This window comes from Leuciscus leuciscus (genome assembly GCF_965113295.1).
Source record: "Leuciscus leuciscus genome assembly, chromosome: 15".
NCBI classification, from domain to species: domain Eukaryota; kingdom Metazoa; phylum Chordata; class Actinopteri; order Cypriniformes; family Leuciscidae; genus Leuciscus; species Leuciscus leuciscus.
Window position 1 is genome coordinate 16,157,976 of NC_138739.1, and position 19,286 is coordinate 16,177,261.

The window sequence follows — 19,286 nt, forward strand, 5'->3', positions numbered from 1 at the left end:
AGCAACATGATAAAAATGTCTAGTACATAAAATGGCAATGAAATATATAAAAATACACACAATTATAGAAAATAATAATAATTGTTTTATAAATATTTTATAATTTTTACTTGTTTTAATATATAAATAAATAAACAGTTGACATGAAATACTTTCATTTGCAAGTTCTGTAGTGTGACATGCTGCATCTACGACTACACAAGCTAAACGGCTAAAACAACTTTAAACAGCATTTTTATAATTCTTTAATAATTATTATGCATGCAATGTTTATAGTTGCATATTAGGTTTGTTTTTGTATATATTTGGAATTTCATACTTTTAAAAACGTAGGCCTACTTAAAATATGCACGTTCCTTATAGGTTCACATAAATAGTACATTAATATACTGATGTTGACAAAAATATATAAATAAATTTGAATTAAATTAACAAATATTCATTTATATTAAACATTAATAATTGTATTAATGAATTTAATAAATTACATCTAATTAAATGTCTATTTTTAAGAATTCAAATAATACATGACATGTAGCACATTAAACCATGCATGAACTTTATATCAGGTGCAAAAGAAAGATACTGTGAGATGCTGAGATGTTAACTCAAAGCTAAAGCAGGTCAAGCCTTTGTGCCAAACTAGATAAACAAGTTTATTCTGCAACTGGAACATTGGCCTTGGCAGTGGTGATATCTGTGGGATTCACACACCTGTGGGCATCAGCCATGAGTAAACACCTGTTCCGTACAGCGCTGCAAATTTCTGTGGGCATATATATGGACGATGGAACAGTTCAGAGTGCAGAAAGACCAGACAGACTGCAAACATGCTGAGGATCTTGTTGTTGAGTGTGCTGGCCGCTCTGGGTAAGACACCTCTCTCTTTCTGTTGGGAAAACTATTAAATCACTTCGATTTTACCAAGTTAACAAATGCGAATGTATTCAGCTCAAACTACAAAATGACTACCCTCCTACTATGTCTAAGTGTGTTTTTTTTTTTTTGTGTGTCCAGCGCTGGCTGAGCCCAGATACATGGAGGATCAGAGCATCGAGGAGCGGGTTGTGGGAGGAGAGGTGGCAAGACCCAACTCCTGGCCTTGGCAGGTACGACATTTTTAACATTAACTCAATACAAATCCTTTGAAATCTCAGTAACTATGCTTTTTTTGGGTGGTTTTCCACAACTAAATGGACATGGTTATACCAGCTTAAGGTGGTCAAGCTATTTTTCTAAATATGGTAGAAGGTTTGTTGGTGATCCACTAACAAGATCAAGATGGTGGTCTACAAATCAGGTTGACCTTGAACACAATAATGGCCATAAATGTATAGCTTTATACCAAGTAAAAACTTGAAGCTGATTATAACTGGATTTTCCAACATCAATAATACCCAATCGGCCCGTTAAGTTACTAAAATACCACTCATATTGAAATTCATAATCTTTCATATTTTCAAATTCTAACTAAATCACTGTCCCTTTCGCAGATCTCTCTCCAGTACCTGTCCGGCGGCAGCTACCATCATACCTGTGGTGGGTCTCTGGTCAGAAGGAATTGGGTGATGACCGCTGCCCACTGCGTTGACACGTAATTAATACACGTCTTTTTGTATCTAAATGGTTAAGAAACAACACAAACATCTGATAAACTGAGACAGATGACATGATGAGTATGAATCTGAAGGAGTTTGAGGTCTCTGCAGAACAAAAGTGGATGTTTCTAAATTTGTGGCCGTTTTCAAACTGAACCGGTTGGGGTTTCTAAATCATGGAATGAAAATGATGCGCTTTACCTGACCCAACCCAAACCCTACTGTCACTGTGATGTGGGCGAATCAGGTAATGTGGTCGAAAACACCCCATTATGTTCTGCAGAGACCTGTTGACCTTATTCAGAGCAGCGCCATGACAGGTAGTATACAAGCAAGGCTGTGAGCCATAGACCGTGTTAATAGCATCCGCGGTAAAGAGATAGAGTATAAAGCTCCTAGATCACTTATAATTTACCACAGCTCATGTTGTCCTGAGATTTTTTCTTTTAAAAATATTTTTGCAGTGTTCATCAGCAGAACAATCCAAAAACACATTAAATAACAGTACAACCCTCTGACTGAAGAGATTAATGTATATTCCTCACAGCCTCGCTTTCATTCCCGTTTAGAATCAAAGATGGCGCTGCTGTGAATAAGGTCTATTCTTGACCTGAAGCGCGCCTCATAGGACTGGTGGTACATTTTTGATGGTAGCCAACTATGCCGTTATATGTGTGCCTCAATCCTGAGCGAGTAATTGTAAGTTTTGAGCACAGATAACTATTATTTTGCAAGCACATTAAATTATATTTTGAACAGAAATTAACAATCGCAAAAAAAAAATTTGTTTGAGCAAAGAAAAAACGATTCCGTGCTCAATAAATGTATTTGCTTGTTTGCTATTATCCATATTAACGTGCAATAATAACCCCTCTCACGCAGTTTACTCAGACTGTGCTCTCTCACAAACTTATTCTCTGCGCTCCTGTCAAGTCCCTCTCTCTCTCTCTCAACCTCTTAATTCTGTGCGTGCTCAACTTGCAACAGCGTTACAACAGCGTTACAAGTGTGCCACAAAATCAACCAATCGGAAAATTAAAGGTCAATTGTGATTGGCTGTTGGTCTCCAATCAAATCGCTAGTAGAACCAAAGCCCGTCTTGTAGAACTATCCATAGATATCCATATATATCCATATATCCATATATAATCCTTTATTAGCCTATATGATATCTATGGAACCATCTACAGCTTACTGAAAAAAAAAAATCGAAAAAAATAACTGACTACAGCGAGACTAATGGATTAAAACACATTTTGGTTAGTATTTTTATTTTTTTATTAACTTAAAAGTGGCTTGTTAGTTTTGTGTATTATAAATTATAATAAAAAAAAATTAAAAAATTAAAATAATAATTATAATGGTGGTTTTCTTTAGATCACAGACATTACAGACATTTGCCTAGTAGTTGGAGGGCAAATTTTGTTTAATTGTTCGGAAAATGTCAGTTTTAAGAGTGAGGTCATTGTGTGAGGTGATTGACAGCTATATGTGACAGAGGAATATTATGACACTCCTCCAGAGATTCAGCTTATAATTTATAATGCTGTTGTGTTGTTTAACTTACAAAATTATATATCCTATTGTGACTAAAGTGGTGTGACATTTAGGTGTTGCTGTTCTGATGACATTGTCTGCGGCTGTGCTAGCATTAGAATGCTTGAAAAGGATAAGTCAAACTAACTTTAGTCACAATAGGAGATATAATATTGTAAGTTAAACAACACAACAGCATTATAATACACAAAACTAACAAGGCACTTTTAAGTTAATAATAAAAAAAAATACTTACCAAAATGTGTTTTAATCCATTAGTCTCGCTGTAGTTTTTTTCAGTAAGCTTCCGGGATGCTGTAGATAGTTCCATAGATATCATATAATAAAGGATTATATATGGATATGTATATATATGGATATCTATGGATAGTTCTACAAGACGGGCTTTGGTTCTACTAGCGATTTGATTGGAGACCAACAGCCAATCACAATTGACCTTTAATTTTCCGATTAGTTGATTTTGTGGCACACTTGTAATGCTGTTGCAAGTTGAGCGAGCGTGTGTGTCAAGAGTTGAGCACGCACAGAATTAAGAGGTTGAGAGAGAGAGAGAGGGACTTGACAGGAGCGCAGAGAATAAGTTTGTGAGAGAGCACAGTCTGAGTAAACTGCGTGAGAGGGGTTATTATTGCACGTTAATATGGATAATAGCAAACAAGCAAATACATTTATTGAGCACGGAATAGTTTTTTCTTTGCTCAAACAATTTTTTTTTTGTTGCAATTGTTAATTTCTTTTCAAAATATAATGTAATGTGCTTGCAAAATATAGTTCTCTGTGCTCAAAACGTACAATTACTCGCTCAGGATTGAGGCACACATACAACGCCATAGTCAACTCGTACAATGGATTCAGACAGCTGTGTATTAACAATCAAAACTCTGCTAATTTTGTCAATTTTTCGCATTTAATCAGGACCCACACTGACTAGTCAATGGAAATGTTGTGCCTTTAAGACAGCGTCAATAAAAAAGTGTTCACTTGAACGTGTTTCCTCAGATCGAGAACTTGGCGTATTGTCCTGGGCGACCACGACATCTACAACCACGAGGGTCGCGAGCAGTACATGACCGTCAGTCAAGTCATCATCCATCCCAACTGGAACAGAAACAATGTGGCTTCTGGGTGCGTATAACAACACAATATACACTGCATACACGACTATCTACAAATACACGTATAACTTTTAACACAACAAACTAGAGTAGACTGTATTGATTATACAACGAAACACAAACAACAATAGTCTATTAATAACCTACTATATAAAGTAAATACCTTTACTGTAATATATGACTGTCTCGACCATTTAACGTGCGCATCACACTCAACTGTATTGATAATTATTCGCGGCTTTCGGAAATGCTCGATTGTGATTGATCAACCGCAGCATTTAGCTGTCACAGGTTTACTATTAATAACTGTCACCTGTTCACCCATAGCAATGTTGTATATTATTCGGCTGATTTTGGGCGCTTTTTTCATATCTTGTATCACTCCACTAGCGCTAACAAACGACATCTTGAATAATAGTTTTGTTGTCAAAATACCCTTAGAGGACTTTAGTAGTAGTATAAGTTTTTTCTACATTGTAATGGACCATTTTTTATTAGCGGAAGATTTAAAGATAATAGTAATATGTGACCCTGGACCACAAAATCAGTCTTATGTGTAATTTTTTTAAATTGAGATTTATACATCATCTGAAAGCTGAATACATAATCTTTCCATTGATATTAGGTTTGTTAGGATATGACAATATTTGGCCTAGATACAACTATTTGAAAATCTGGAAACTGAGGGTGCAGAAAAATCGAAATATTGAGAAAATCACCTTTAAAGTTGTCCATTTCTATAGGCGATTGTGCTGCATCCACTCACAAAAATAATTTTTTTATATATTTAAGGTGGGAAATTTACAAAATATCTTCATGGATCATGATCTTTACATAATATCCTGATGATTTTTGGCATAAAAGAAAAATCGATAATTTTGACCCATACAATGTTTTGTTGGCTATTGCCACAAATATACCCGTGCGACTTAAGACTGGTTTTGTGATCCAGGGTCACATATACAGGTAAAATTATAAAAAAATAAAATAAAAAAACTCAGATCAATATTTCATGTTCTACACTTTGGGTTCAGTAAGACCCACCCTCTCTATTTATTATTTATTTATTTTTGGTTACACTTTATTTTACAGTGTCCTTGTTACATATGTGACATGTACTTACATAGTAATAGCAGTAAATTATGCATAATTATATGCAGCTAACTCTCAACCAAACCCTAGTCCTACCCTAACATTATAGTAAGTGCATGTAGTTAATTATTAATACTCAGTACTAAAATATATAATTACACTGTAACAATGGCACCTTAAAAAAAAGTGTAATGTAGTTATGTTGTATTTACTCAAACAAGTAAGTAATAACTATAGCCTACTTACTATAGAGTTACGGTTAGGGTTTGGTTTAAGCTTAGTAACTTGTGATTATGCATAATTTGCTGTTATTACTGTAGTTGTACATAAAAAGTACATAACATGTAACTACATCACCTTAAAATTAAGTGTTACCTTATCTTTGCAGTAATGACAGTAAACACGTCATATATCAACAATTACGCATTTAACTTTAATGCCGCACATGTAACTACTGTATATCTGCAATTACACAATACACAATACAGATTACTGTATATCTGCAATTATAATATCAAAGCAGCATAGCGCCCCCTAGTATGAGAAATTAAATTCGCCTTCTAGACTGTAATGTGTTCTTTGTTTTTCAGATATGATATCGCTCTTATGCGTCTGTCCTCTGATGCCTCTCTGAACACGTATGTGCAGCTGGCCGCCCTCCCACCCTCTGGACAGGTTCTGCCCCACAACAACAACTGTTACATCACCGGCTGGGGCCGCACTCAGAGTCAGTTTCACTACAGATAGCTTTGACGTTGCCTGAAATCATATGCATGTACTGATTCCTGATTCCTTCTTCTTATGGATGTGATCTTCATTTAGCTGGTGGGTCACTCTCCGCTCAGCTGAAACAGGCCTACCTGCCCGTGGTGGCCCACAGTACCTGCTCTCGTAGCGACTGGTGGGGAAGCACCGTGAAGAACACCATGGTGTGCGCTGGTGGTGGCAGCTTGTCTGGATGCCAGGTGAGAAAGACTGGCTGGCAAACAGATCATGAACTATTTCATACTGCAGTAAAATGTCTAATTTTGTCTCCTGTTGTGTTGTTTTTAGGGTGACTCTGGCGGTCCTCTGAACTGTCAGGTCAGCGGTCAGTACGTCGTCCATGGTGTGACCAGCTTTGTGTCATCATCGGGTTGTAATGCCTACCAGAAGCCAACAGTCTTCACTCGTGTGTCTGCCTACAGCAGCTGGATTAGTGGAGTAAGTGTAATAATATCATCATTATAATAAAACTTTACATAAGGAACTAATAAGCAATCAATGTCATGACTGTATCTTATAATATTCTCTTATAAGTATAATAATATACTCTTTGAAGTTTTCATTTCATATTTCTTGTGCCATTTTGTTCATTTCAGATCATTGGATAAGTGGAAAAACTGAGAAGTTGAAAGAAAAACATCCTCCATTTATCAGCGCTTAACATCTGCAATGGCAAACAATATTTACAATAAACTTTACATCTAATCTTGGGCTGCTTTTGAATCATTTTAAAGATGTGTCCTCGTTTATGTCACATACTTCTCTGAGACAAGAAGGTTGAGGATCCAAATGCAGTTTTATTGAACAGAGGGTAATCCAAAGACGTAAACCAGAAAACAGGCAATATGTCAAAAATATCGGGTAATCAGTCTGAACAATAACAAGGTCACATGCCTAAAAAGGCCTAAAAAGGCCTAAAAAGGAAAATCCAAGGACAGGCAGAGATCAAAACCAAGAACACGGGAATAACAGACAGAAAGCTCAGAATCGAAGTTCAAGCACTAAACAAGACTTCGCAAGGTAATGAGACACAGGTGAATGTGATAATGGATGATAGTCTGAATTTAGGATTATGGGGAATGGAGTCTGTGGATGTGTGGTATTTTCCTGGTGGAGTGCCCTCTGATGGTAATCCCGGGCACTCTCACTGGTGATCATTACATAGCCCCCCTCCTAAGGAGCGGCTTTCAGACGCTCCTAATAAAGTAATAGAAGTCCAGGTGAGAGGTGGAGCGAAGGCGGACCAGGGGGAAGGGTGAAGGGCCAGGTCTGTGGAGAGGAGGAGGTTGTACAGGGGCCAGGGTGGCGCAGGGAGAGCAGGCGGCAGGGGTGGAGCAGGGTGTGCTGGAGCCAGCAATGGGCGGAGCTTCTGGGGCTGGAACCATCTCTGGAAGCTGGTCAGGGGTTGGAGCAATCTCTGGAAGCTGGTCAGGGGCTGAAACCATCTCTGGAAGCTGGTCAGGGGCTGGAACCGACGTGTGTGCAGCCCAAACACACAAGACAGCCGTGGCCCATATGGTCAACACTGCAACCTCCAAGGACTCAGACGTGGCGGCAGCAATCTTGTCCGAAGACACAGGAGTAGGGGCAGCCATGACAGGACGAGACCCTGGAATGGCGGCCATGACGGGATGAGAATCTGGAAGGGCGACCGTCTTGTGAACAGGCCCAGGCTTGGTAGTCATAACGTGAAGAAACTTAGTCTTGGCAGAGACGACGTGGAGAGGTTCTGGTGTGGGAACCAAAGGACAGGGAGGTACACTAAACACAGGACTAGCAATCATCAGACCTGGGCATGCTGGTGACTGTGGTGGGCCAAGCTCCGTTGACACTGGATCTTGGAGTGTGGTGCCCCTCCCCTCCCCTTGTCCTCCTCAACCTCCCCAACAGTGAAGGAGGAACCAGTCAAATGAAGGGAACCTAGGAACTTGCTTAGTGATCCTCGAGGACCATCACGGATAAGCTTAGTAAGGTAAAAATCATTGAGTCCTTAACAAAAGAATTCAACGAGAGCATAGTCAGGAACAGGGGCGTCATGCAAGCCAAAATTCTGGGGGGGCACAATCTGAGACGTTGCAATTGTTTTCTGACGGGTGATATGGATCATGTTAGGAGGGGTCAGGGGGTTTCTCCCCCTGAAAATGTTTAAATTCTGGCTGCTAAACATACCATTTCAATGCAGTTTGGGAGGGACAGAAATACCTTAACGGAGCTAGCAGCAACCCTCCTCTATCTGAAGACTAAGTTAAAGTATCTATTTTGTAAGTTTATGTAAAAGACAGGTTGATGAAAGAACTGTAAGCTCAAATTCAAAAGCTTTTGAAGTCTACATCATTAAAGCATGTTTACACACACACTTACTGTACACTTAGACCTACTACACATGATTTTAAAAACAGTATTGCAGTTTTTATGTTATGATAATTGGTATGTGACCTAAGAACGATCTTACATTAAAGGTACATAAAGGTGCTGAGGTCTGACTTTGTGGTGCTCTGAAATTAAGTTATTTTAATATTAATATGTGATGAAGGACTTTGAAAGAAGTTTGACAGATTTCAGTGCTGAATAAGGTTAACACTACCCCGTTTATTTGAAAATGGTTAATATTTGACAGAAATGTAAAAAAGTAATCAAAACCGATCAGATAACGTTACTATGGCTTTGTATGGCAGTAACGTTAGCCAGCTAGTTTACGGTTAGACTAGGCTAGCTATCGATAACGTTACACTGACACAACTTAAGTTAATGCTCTGAATTCGCAGCTAATATCAAATCCATAACTTTTTGATCAAGTAAAAAATTTCCAGGTCAACCACAAATAATCCCACTACCTTTTAATATCATCCGATAACTAATTCAATGCCGATTTGTTGCTTTGCCCACTTACCACTTCAAGACCATCTGTAAAACATTGCCAGCTCAACGTCCGAGACGAGTGAGTTGCTTGAACACACACAGCAAAGATTCTAGAGCGCTACGCGTGTACACAGACACCATATTAGGAAAAAGGGGCGGGCTGATGCATTGCTGACCGATTTATTACACATCCAGAAGAATACATTTGAGTCGTCATAGGCTCTGGTATATTATGGAGCATAATAGGAATAAAGTTGTGACAAAAAAATTATCAGGGAGGAAAAATCTGAGGGGGCACTTTGAATGGGCATGACGCCACTGGTCAGGAAGGCCAGATAAATTTGCAATGTTTAAGAAGTCCTGGATGTGGTCCTCCAGGGACCGATTACCTTGACGCAAACAAATGATTTGCACTGCTGGATCCATTGGAGACGAAATCTTCTGTCACGTACTGCTCCGAGACACGAAGGTTGAGGATCCAAATGCAGTTTTATTGAACAGAGGGTAATCCAAAGACGTAATCCAGAAAACAGGCAAGAGGTAAAAAACACTGGGTAATCAGTAGTGAAGGCAATTTCAAAACACTGCATCATGAAGCATCGAAACCTTTACAAATGTTTTGTTCCGAATCAATGGTTCGTGCGTGTATCAAACTCCCAGAGTCACGTGATTTCAGTAAACAAGGCTTCATTATGTCATAACTGTTTCGAAACACTTTGAAATTTCAATGGTTCACCACTGGGGGTGATGATCTCTGTCAACCCATGAATCATGAGGATTCACTGAGAACCAATGGACAAGTATCTGTGGGTTTTACCTGATCTCTGATCAGTTTAATTAATTTGTAGATGTTTTAATTAGACAGTATAATTAAAATGAATAGTCTCTTATTGGACTGTTAACTGAGCCATTAATATAACAAAAAAAACCAACCCTGAAATTTGATTAAAGAACATATAGACACTTGATAATCTTAATAGACGATTAGATAATTGCATTTAACCCTTTCATGCATGAATTATGATAACCTCAATCAGGATTTTTTTTCCTATGTGTTTTTATTGCTCTTAGGGCATGAAAAACAAGAATTGATTTTTATTTTATTTTTTAAAAAATTTTCAAAAAGATCTTCAGATGTCCACTTGAGTGGACAGCATGCAGTTATGGTTTAAACTGAAGATATACTGTATTAAATATAAGACAATAATCAAACAGATAAAGTATGTGAATTTAACAAACTAATCAATACAATTATATTAAATCATGTGAAAACTATAAAATATATACAAAAAAATATAAATGCAAAATATTGCAAAGGCTTCATACAACTTCATACAAGTTGCACTTCGCGTGTCTTTGATATCAGAACATGAGGACGTGATTCCATCAGAATTTTCTACAGCCTGTCAAAGTACAACTGTGGAAACCACTCAGATGCTCCCTCCAGTGCACCAGAGTATGGAGATTTACCCTTATTAGCTGATAATTCTTATTATGTTCAAGATGGACATGCATATTTCTATCATAGCCCTTCTCTGAGAAAACCTAGCGATACGTTTTTTCAATCTCATCTGAAATGATCAGTGTTGGGGGTAACACATTACAAGTAACATGCATAACCCATTCAGATGACTTTTTTGATGTTACAAGTAAAGTAATGTGTTACAAGTAACATGCATTACCTAATCAGATTACTTTTTGATCTAACAAGTAATTAGTTACAAGTAATGTGCATTACCTAATCAGATTACTTTTTTATGTAACGAGTAAAGAAACGCATTACAAGTAACATGCATTACGTAATCAGATTACTTTTTGATGTTATGAGTAAAGAAACACATTACAAGTAACATGCATTACGTAATCAGATTACTTTTTGATGTTATGAGTAAAAAAACGCATTACAATAACATGCATTACGAAATCAGATTACTTTTTGATCTAACAAGTAAAGTAATGCATTACAAGTGTCATACATTATGTAATCACATGACTTTTTTCGATGTCAATGAAAATTACATTCTAATAATACAAATACATGTATTTACAGTAAAAAAAGTCAATGCAGTTTCAAAAGTCTTTGAAGTGTTTAAACGGGCTGTACGCGATCACAGCTGAAGAAGAGGTTGTTATCTAGCGAAACGATAGGTCATTTTCAAAAAAAATAAAATAATTTATAGACATTTTACCTTCAATAGTTCGGATTGAGCTGATCAACAAACGGACAGGGAACTACGCCATCACGTTGAAAGGTCACGCCGGCGCCGGCGGAAGTACCGCCCCACTGTTTATAATGCGACTGTATGAAGACTAAGACAAATGAGACAAACGCTCTTTAACAAAAAATGGTAAAACAATGATGGCAGACGATTTTGAACAATACTATTTGAACTATCCTCCTACGTACAGTCGCATAGTAAACAGTGGGGCGGTACTTCCGCTGGTGCCGGCGTGACCTTTCAACGTGATGACGTAGTTCCCTGTCCGTTTGTTGATCAGCTCAATCCAAACTATTGAAGGTAAAATGTCTATAAATTATACATTTTTTTTTTAAATGACCTGTTGTTTCACTATATAACAACCTCTTCTTCAGCTGTGATCGCGTACAGCCCGTTTAAACACTTCAAAGACTTTTGAAACTGCATTGATTTGGACTTAAAAACGATGGTGACCAATGAAGTCCATTGTTAGAAGAAAAATCCAGAAATGTTTTCCTCAAAAAACATAATTTCTCTCCCACTGAGGAAAGAAAGACATGGATATCTTGGATGGCATTGGGGTGAGTAAATTATTAGGAAATTTTCATTTTGGGGTGAACTAATCCTTTAAGATATTAATACCAGTATTATATCTATCTTATTTGAAGATTTATTAATTGAACAGATAATCTTTTACAAATTACTTTGAAATGAGGATAAAACAAAAGCCATTCATCCAAGGAGCACACAAAAAAGCAGTGGAATACAAAAAGCAAGACCATTACAAAAAAAAAACTGACCGGCAATAAACCTCGAAGCAGACTCATTAGAACCTCATTAATATTCAAATTGATAATATTACCAATTCTAAATCATTGTCCAATCGACAAGAGTCAGGCAGATTTCAGTCAATAAGAAATAGCACTGTCTAATACAAAACACACAGAAACAAATACAGTACATTTATGGTCCATACACGAACAAGTTAGGGACTGTAGTAAAACAAATTCATAAATATAATATAAAAATATATAGATTAACCAGTTTAACCAAGTTCAGTTATGATCACATTTGTTATATGCACAAGCACCTAATTAAAATAATTATAAATTCTCTAAAATTGTTTACATAACTTCATAAAAAATGTGCAATTGTTAAATGTTGAATATATGTTGAAAAATGTTATATTTAAGCTTTTACCCTCCTGCTCATCCCCTCTGTCTGTATTTCTTTCTCTCTGTCACGGTGTGGGTTTGTGTCTGGTTCCTTGTTCTTGTCTGTCATGTAATTCCCTGCTTGTCATGTGATCCTGCCATGTGTTTTGTCCCATGTTCAGCTGTTCCCCGTTATGTTGATTAGTCTTCCCAGGTGTTTCAGTTTAACCATGCCCCCTTGTTATCTTGTTAGCTTGTGTTCCCTTGTATTTAAGCCCTGTGTTTTAGTTCAGTCCTTGTGAGTTCTTCATGTTGTAATGGTTGCTGTTGTCTCTTTGTTCCCGTCCTGAAGTTCCCGATTCCTGTTCTGTTGTGTACCCTGGATTACTTGTTTGTTTATTAAAGTGCTTGCAATTGGATTCACTCTCTCCGCTTCATTCCTGCCAGTGCCGTTACAGAAGAACTCACCATCACTGAATCCAGCAGCATGTTCGCCAGTGTCTCTTCCCCAGCCACCGAGCGGGAGAGAGGACAATCTTTTGAGGGGACCCGGTTAGTCATATTTCGCGGGACCCGTGGAGGCCGCAGTAGAGGAGGTGGTCGAGAGGAGTCCTGACACCACTCTCCACTCTGGCCCCTCTTTGACCCTGGGTTGGTGATGTCCAGCCCAGCGCCCCATTCGCCACGGGTTCCATCCAGCACAGAGCCTGTTCAGGTGGTCCCAGTTCCGGTGGCCCCGAAACGGAGGAGAAGGAAGACTTCCTCCATGCCTGTTCCGGTGGTCCCGAGTCCGGTGGTCCCGAGTCCGGTGGTCCCGAAACACAGGAGGAGGAGAAAGGCTCCCTCCGTAACTGTTCCGGTGGTCCCAAGTCCGGTGGCTCCTAACACGGAGACCATCCCGGAGGTGACTGCCGTTCCTGACGCACCGCCCAGGCGTCTTGCTCTGCCCGCACCGCCCAGGCGTCTTGCTCTGCCCGCGCCGCCCATGCGTCTTGCTCTGCCCGCGCCGCTCAGGCGTCTTGCTCTGCCCGCGCCGCCCAGGTGTCATGCTCTACTGGCCCCGCCCGAGCTGCCCGTACTGCCTGCACCACCCCAGCAATCCGTCACGTCTGCTGGGCCTGTGTCTTCAGACAAGATGACCGCCACAGAGACTGTTCACGTCACATCTGCCGAGCCTGTGTCTTCAGACAAGATGGCCGACGCCGAGCCTGTTCACGTCACGTCTGCCGAGCCTGTGTCTTCGGACAAGATGGCCGCCACAGAGACTGTTCACGTCACGTCTGCCGAGCCTGTGTCTTCAGACAAGATGGCCGCCGCCGTGCCTGTGTCTGTTCCTGAGCCTGAGCCGGTGGCGTCTGTTCCTGAGCCTGAGCCGGTGGCGTCTGTTCCTGAGCCTGAGCCGGTGGCGCCAGTTCCAGTGCCTGAGCCGGTGGCGCCAGTTCCAGTGCCTGAGCCGGTGGCGCCAGTTCCAGTGCCTGAGCCGGTGGCGCCAGTTCCAGTGCCTGAGCCGGTGGCGCCAGTTCCAGTGCCTGAGCCGGTGGCTCCAGTGCCTGAGCCGGTGGCGCCAGTTCCAGTGCCTGAGCCGGTGGCGCCAGTTCCAGTGCCTGAGCCGGTGGCGCCAGTTCCGGTGCCAGTTCCAGTGCCTGAGTCGGTGGTGCCAGTTCCAGTGCCTGAGTCGGTGGTGCCAGTTCCAGTGCCTGAGTCGGTGGTGCCAGTTCCAGTGCCTGAGTCGGTAGTGCCAGTTCCAGTTCCTGAGCCGGTGGTGTCTGAGCCGGTGGTGTCTGTTCCTGGGTCGGTGGTATCTGTTCCTGAACCTGTGGTGTCTGAACCGGTGGTATTTGTTCCTGAGCCGGTGGTGTCTGTTCCTGGGCCGGTGGTATCTGTTCCTGAACCGGTGGTGTCTGAATCGGTGGTGTCTGTTCCTGAGCCGGTGGCGTCTGAGCCGGTGGTGTCTGTTCCTGAGCCGGTGGTATCTGTTCCTGAGCCGGTGGTGTCTGAGCCGGTGGTGTCTGAGCCGGTGCCTGTTCCCTGGCCGCCCGAGGGGTCGTCTCCGCCCTGGCCGCCCGAGGGGTCGTCTCCGCCCTGGCCACCCGATGGACTGTCGTCTCCGCCCTGGACTCCCGAACTTTGTGTGCCTCCGCCCTGGACTCCCGAACTTTGTGTGCCTCCCTGGCCTTCTGAACTGTCCATTCCTCCCGTCCCGCCCTGGTCTGTCCCTCCCGTCCCGCCCTGGTCTGTCCCTCCCGTCCCGCCCTGGTCTTATGGAGCGTCTGGTAGCCGCTCCGTAGGGAGGGGGTAATGTCACGGTGTGGGTTTGTGTCTTGTTCCTTGTTCTTGTCTGTCATGTAATTCCCTGCTTGTCATGTGATCCTGCCATGTGTTTTGTCCCATGTTCAGCTGTTCCCCGTTATGTTGATTAGTCTTCCCAGGTGTTTCAGTTTAACCACGTCCCCTTGTTATCTTGTTAGCTTGTGTTCCCTTGTATTTAAGCCCTGTGTTTTAGTTCTACCAGAAAGACTCGGGAGAATAAATACTGTGACAATTATCCATTTATTAGCAACCCAGCAAGCAATAAAGTTCTTTGGCGTAGGCCCCATCCGTAGCTCGCAATCTGAGGGTCCGGACTCTGCATATCCTGCCTGAGATCAAGGCAGGGGCGCAGCCGACCCCCAAAGAATAAGTGGAAGAATGCTTCCACCTGGATGGAGCCTACCCAACCCCCAAAACAGAAAATAAAGTATACCCACCGGTCTTGAGTCCTGAAGTTCCTAGAAAGTAGAAGAACAAGAGTTAACATGATAAGCGTGAACATGGAACGCCACGTGGCTGATAAAAAAAAAAAAAAAAACACTTCATGATTAGAACAGAACCTGGAGATATAATATGTAGATGTGTAATACACCGAGCATATAATACTGCTATGATTTTTATATATTTATTTGTTAATTTACTTTTTTTTTTATTATTTTTTATTTTTTTATTTAACAGAGACAAAGCCGCAGGGCCACACGGTCTGCTAGACCACAGAGACAAGGCCGCAGGGCCACACGGTCTGCTAGACCACAGAGACAAGGCCGCAGGGCCACACGGTCTGCTAGACCACAGAGACAAGGCCGCAGGGCCACACAGTCTGCTAGACCACGGAGACAAGGCCGCAGGGCCACACGGTCTGCTAGACCACAGAGACAAGGCCGCAGGGCCACACGGTCTGCTAGACCACAGAGACAAGGCCGCAGGGCCACACGGTCTGCTAGACCACAGAGACACGGCCGCAGGGAAACACGGCCTTTTAGACCACAGAGACAAGGCCACAGGGCCACACGGTCTGCTAGACCACAGAGACAAGGCCGCAGGGCCACACGGCCTTTTAGACCATAGAGACAAGGCCGCAGGGCCACACTGTCTGCTAGACCATGGAGACAAGGCCGCAGGGCCACACGGCCTTTTAGACCACAGAGACAAGGCCGCAGGGCCACACGGTCTGCTAGACCACAGAGACAAGGCCACGGGGCCACGCAGCCTGCTAAACCACAAAGACAAGGTGAGGGCCGCATGGCCTACTAGACCACAAAAACAAGGCCGCGGGGCCACGTGGCCTACTAGACCACAGAAACAAGGCCGCAGGGCCACACGGTCTGTTAGACCACAGAGACAAGGCCGCAGGGCCACACAGACTGAAAGACCACAGTGAGTTGTGAATGTTGTAATGGTTGCTGTTGTCTCTTTGTTCCCGTCCTGAAGTTCCCGATTCCTGTTCTGTTGTGTACCCTGGATTACTTGTTCGTTTATTAAAGTGCTTGCAATTGGATTCACTCTCTCCGCTTCATTCCTGCCAGTGCTGTTACACTCTCTCTGTAAGAAAACAAAGATGTCACAGCTGCTGTTTATAATAAGTGTCATTGTGCAATGTAGTGGATTTTCCCCCTAAACTCAACTATTAAGAATAAAACTGTTGCGTCTACTCATTGACACAGAGCGTCTACAACTCGACACTTAATAAATAAAACTGTTGCGTCTACTCATCAACGCAGAGCGTCTACAAATCGACACTTAATAACTTTTATACTCCAGCTCTTGCGTCTTCAGTCGACAACTGGCCGAGTTTCTTACTCTAACTTACTTGTTTCCCTAAACTGACCTGCTGCGCAGCAGAAATTAACAGACAAACATCAGCAAATGTCCTCTAAATGCTTTAATAATGGCCAGGAGATCTTCCCAAGCAGTTCTCAGGGAATCTCTCCCAAGAAGCAAGGCCGGAGGATCTTGAGATCCTTTGATTCCATTGAGAAATCCCACCGTAAAACACATATACAACAGTTTTTATAGAATCGAGAAAACAAATAAGACTAACATGTCACCTTCAATATGATTGGTTCAATTGGTTCAAAAGCCCCAACCTTTTTCCTCTGTCACTGGCACAAGCAAACTGTTTTAATGATGACTTCATTTGTTAATCACAAGATTCTAACAGACTGTCTATTTTCATTTCCCAAACTTTGTTATTTTTACATATACATACGCACACAGTCAAAGACACAAGTTTTCCATTGGTTTCGTACAATACATCCTGTTCCCATGTTAGATGTTAAATAAGGTTAGATGTTAGAAACATGGGTAGTTTAATATACAGAATTTCCACGACAGCAACCACTAACCATGTTTAAAAATCAAGCATTTCTACCTGATCAAAAGAACACTCAAAATAATACAGTGTTGAGTGTCAAACCGTAAAGTTAAAATTGACTCTTGGTAGACTTACTTATAGTTGTCTCTATAAAGTTGAGAAAGGATAAAGTATTTTATAACAAAAAGAGTTACATTATTTTAACTTTAAACTTGAACAATTTAAATAAATTTTAATAAACTGCAATATGTTCATTTCAGAGCATAGCACAGAGCCAAAAGAAAAAAAGATCACCATGTTACTCACCATGGATTGTAACTTTATATCTCTTGTATTAAAAGCATCAAAACAGTGCTAAATATGATTGTGTTACTCACCGTGGGCAATCACCATGAATCTCTTGCATGTGGTCTTTTTGCCGCTGGTGATTTGTAGTGTATAAACGTCTGAATGTTCTCTGCTGATATTCCTGGTGGTCAGATCTCCAGTTCGCTGGTTTAACTGTAATCTGTCTCTGAATCTCCCATCAGAACCTTCATAGACTAAGGCCTGATTGGTGGCTCCGTTGAGTTCAGCTATGAACGTTTCTTTATCGGTAAACTTCCACAGTATCCGATCATCATTCTTCAGTTCGGAAACATCAGTTTGTAGAGTCAAAGAATCTCCAACTGTATATTTCAGCGTATTCACTGCCAAAGAGAGAGAAACATATAGAAGAAACATGTGAATGTGAAAGTAAACCGCACTATCAATACTGTAATTATCTTGAGCTACTCACACCAAACAAGAATGTTGAATTTCTTGTATGAAGCTTTATTACTGCTCTTCATCTGTACTTCGTAAACTCCAGAGTCGCTGCTTTTGGTGTTTGTGATGCTGAGATCTCCAGTTCGACTGTCCAGCTCCAGTCTGTCTTCGAATCTCTCGTCCTCACCATCGTAGATGCTGGTCTCATTGGTTTGCCCATCAACTTTGGCTATGAGGGCGTTTTTAAGTTCAAACTTCCACAGAATCAGATCGTCTTTCTGTATTTCAGTAATACCAGTCTGCAGATGGAAAGACTCTCCCTCTGTGAATGATATGTGCAGATGAACAACTCAGAATCAGAATCAGCTTTTATTGCCAAACATGTACAAGGAATTTGTCCTGGGGCCTATACCATGAAGCCGGTTTAGGTGGCTAGCCAGCTATGTTTCAGTTTAGTTTCCGCCAACCCTGGGTTTTAGGTACTATGAAAGTAGCTTGGCTTTATTCGGTGTTCGTCGCCATGGTATCTTACGCTGCACGGCTAACCTGGTCTAGGGCAGGTTATGTTCTAGATTCAAGATCTCAGACTGAAGTTTGACCAATCAGCTGAGAGCAAAGAAACATATAGGTGACGTAACTTATTCCCAGTGTCTGTTACAATGACTTCACCTTTTCTTCCAAATCCGGTGGACATCTCAGCGCAAATTGTTAGACGAGCACTACGTAGAGAAAGAGTTTTTAGCCAGACAAAATCCCCTTGCCTTTCCTGATAGTTACTTGTATGAAAGATACAGATTTTCCGCGGAAGGAATGTCTTATCTTTGCGAACTTCTTGAGCCGCACATAAAGAATTTAACACGTCGAATTTATGCACTTACTCTACCGCAAATATTGCGTTGCGTTTTTGTTGTTGTTGCAAGTGGTACATTCTTGCACGGTGGGTGACGCACAGAAGCTAGGGGAAAACACAGTTTGTCGAACCATTCGTAAGGTGGTCCTCGCTCTGCAGGAGTACATGAATAGTTTCATAATAGTGTTCCCCGGACATTTATCGGCCATGTCCATAAAAGAGGGCTTTTATAAAATTGCCAGTAAGATATATTGATAGGGTGACATCACATGAACACATTCTTTTTTGACTTTTTTTTTTTCAAAAAGCAAATTGCACAAATGTACTATACAATATAATACATGTTAAGAATCTTTATTATTATTCTGTTAATCTTATGATAGGATTCCCTAGCTTTCTTAGTACAAATACGTTCTATATTTATGTAAAATGATGTATATGTATGTGTAGCCTATGTGTAATATAGCCTATAGCCTATTTTTATAATATATAAAAAAATGTGCCTGTATCATTTTTTATATATTATAAAAATAGGCTATAGGCTATATTACACATATAGGCTACACATACATACATCATTTTACATAAATATAGAACGTATTTGTTTAACTTACACATTAACAATCAGCAATCTTTCTCCAACAGTCTTCTCTTGCTTTGGCAGCAGAGACCGTATTGTTTCGAGCTTGAAATAAATTTTTAAATTCATCGTAATTCTGAATGATTA

General features: G+C 41.0%; 2 protein-coding genes across 2 annotated transcripts; both read left to right on the forward strand.

Annotated features, from left to right (window-relative positions):
* The first annotated feature begins 739 nt into the window (after positions 1–739).
* Positions 740–6,832, forward strand: LOC309476201 (elastase-1-like). Its single transcript, XM_082139450.1, has 8 exons — positions 740–870; positions 1,018–1,109; positions 1,494–1,594; positions 4,155–4,280; positions 5,953–6,089; positions 6,185–6,327; positions 6,416–6,565; positions 6,724–6,832. The coding sequence occupies exons 1-8, from the start codon at positions 831–833 to the stop codon at positions 6,733–6,735; spliced, it is 801 nt and encodes a 266-aa protein (XP_081995576.1). The 5' UTR covers positions 740–830; the 3' UTR covers positions 6,736–6,832.
* Positions 6,833–12,426: 5,594 nt separating this feature from the next.
* LOC309474966 (uncharacterized protein) lies at positions 12,427–16,029 on the forward strand (the record flags this gene model as incomplete). Its single annotated transcript, XM_082137585.1, has 4 exons — positions 12,427–14,115; positions 14,188–14,570; positions 14,736–14,744; positions 15,327–16,029. Exons 1-4 carry the CDS (start codon positions 12,997–12,999, stop codon positions 16,027–16,029), a joined length of 2,214 nt encoding a protein of 737 aa, XP_081993711.1. The 5' UTR covers positions 12,427–12,996.
* Positions 16,030–19,286: the final 3,257 nt, after the last annotated feature.

What these genes read in the sequence shown, in the direction of transcription:
- LOC309476201 (XM_082139450.1), top strand. Translation starts at nt 831, where the DNA reads ATGCTGAGGATCTTGTTGTTGAGTGTGCTGGCCGCTCTGG. An exon ending in CCAACTCCTGGCCTTGGCAG is followed by an intron (nt 1,110 to 1,493) that starts GTACGACATTTT and finishes TCCCTTTCGCAG; the next exon opens with ATCTCTCTCCAGTACCTGTC. An exon ending in CGGCTGGGGCCGCACTCAGA is followed by an intron (nt 6,090 to 6,184) that starts GTCAGTTTCACT and finishes ATCTTCATTTAG; the next exon opens with CTGGTGGGTCACTCTCCGCT.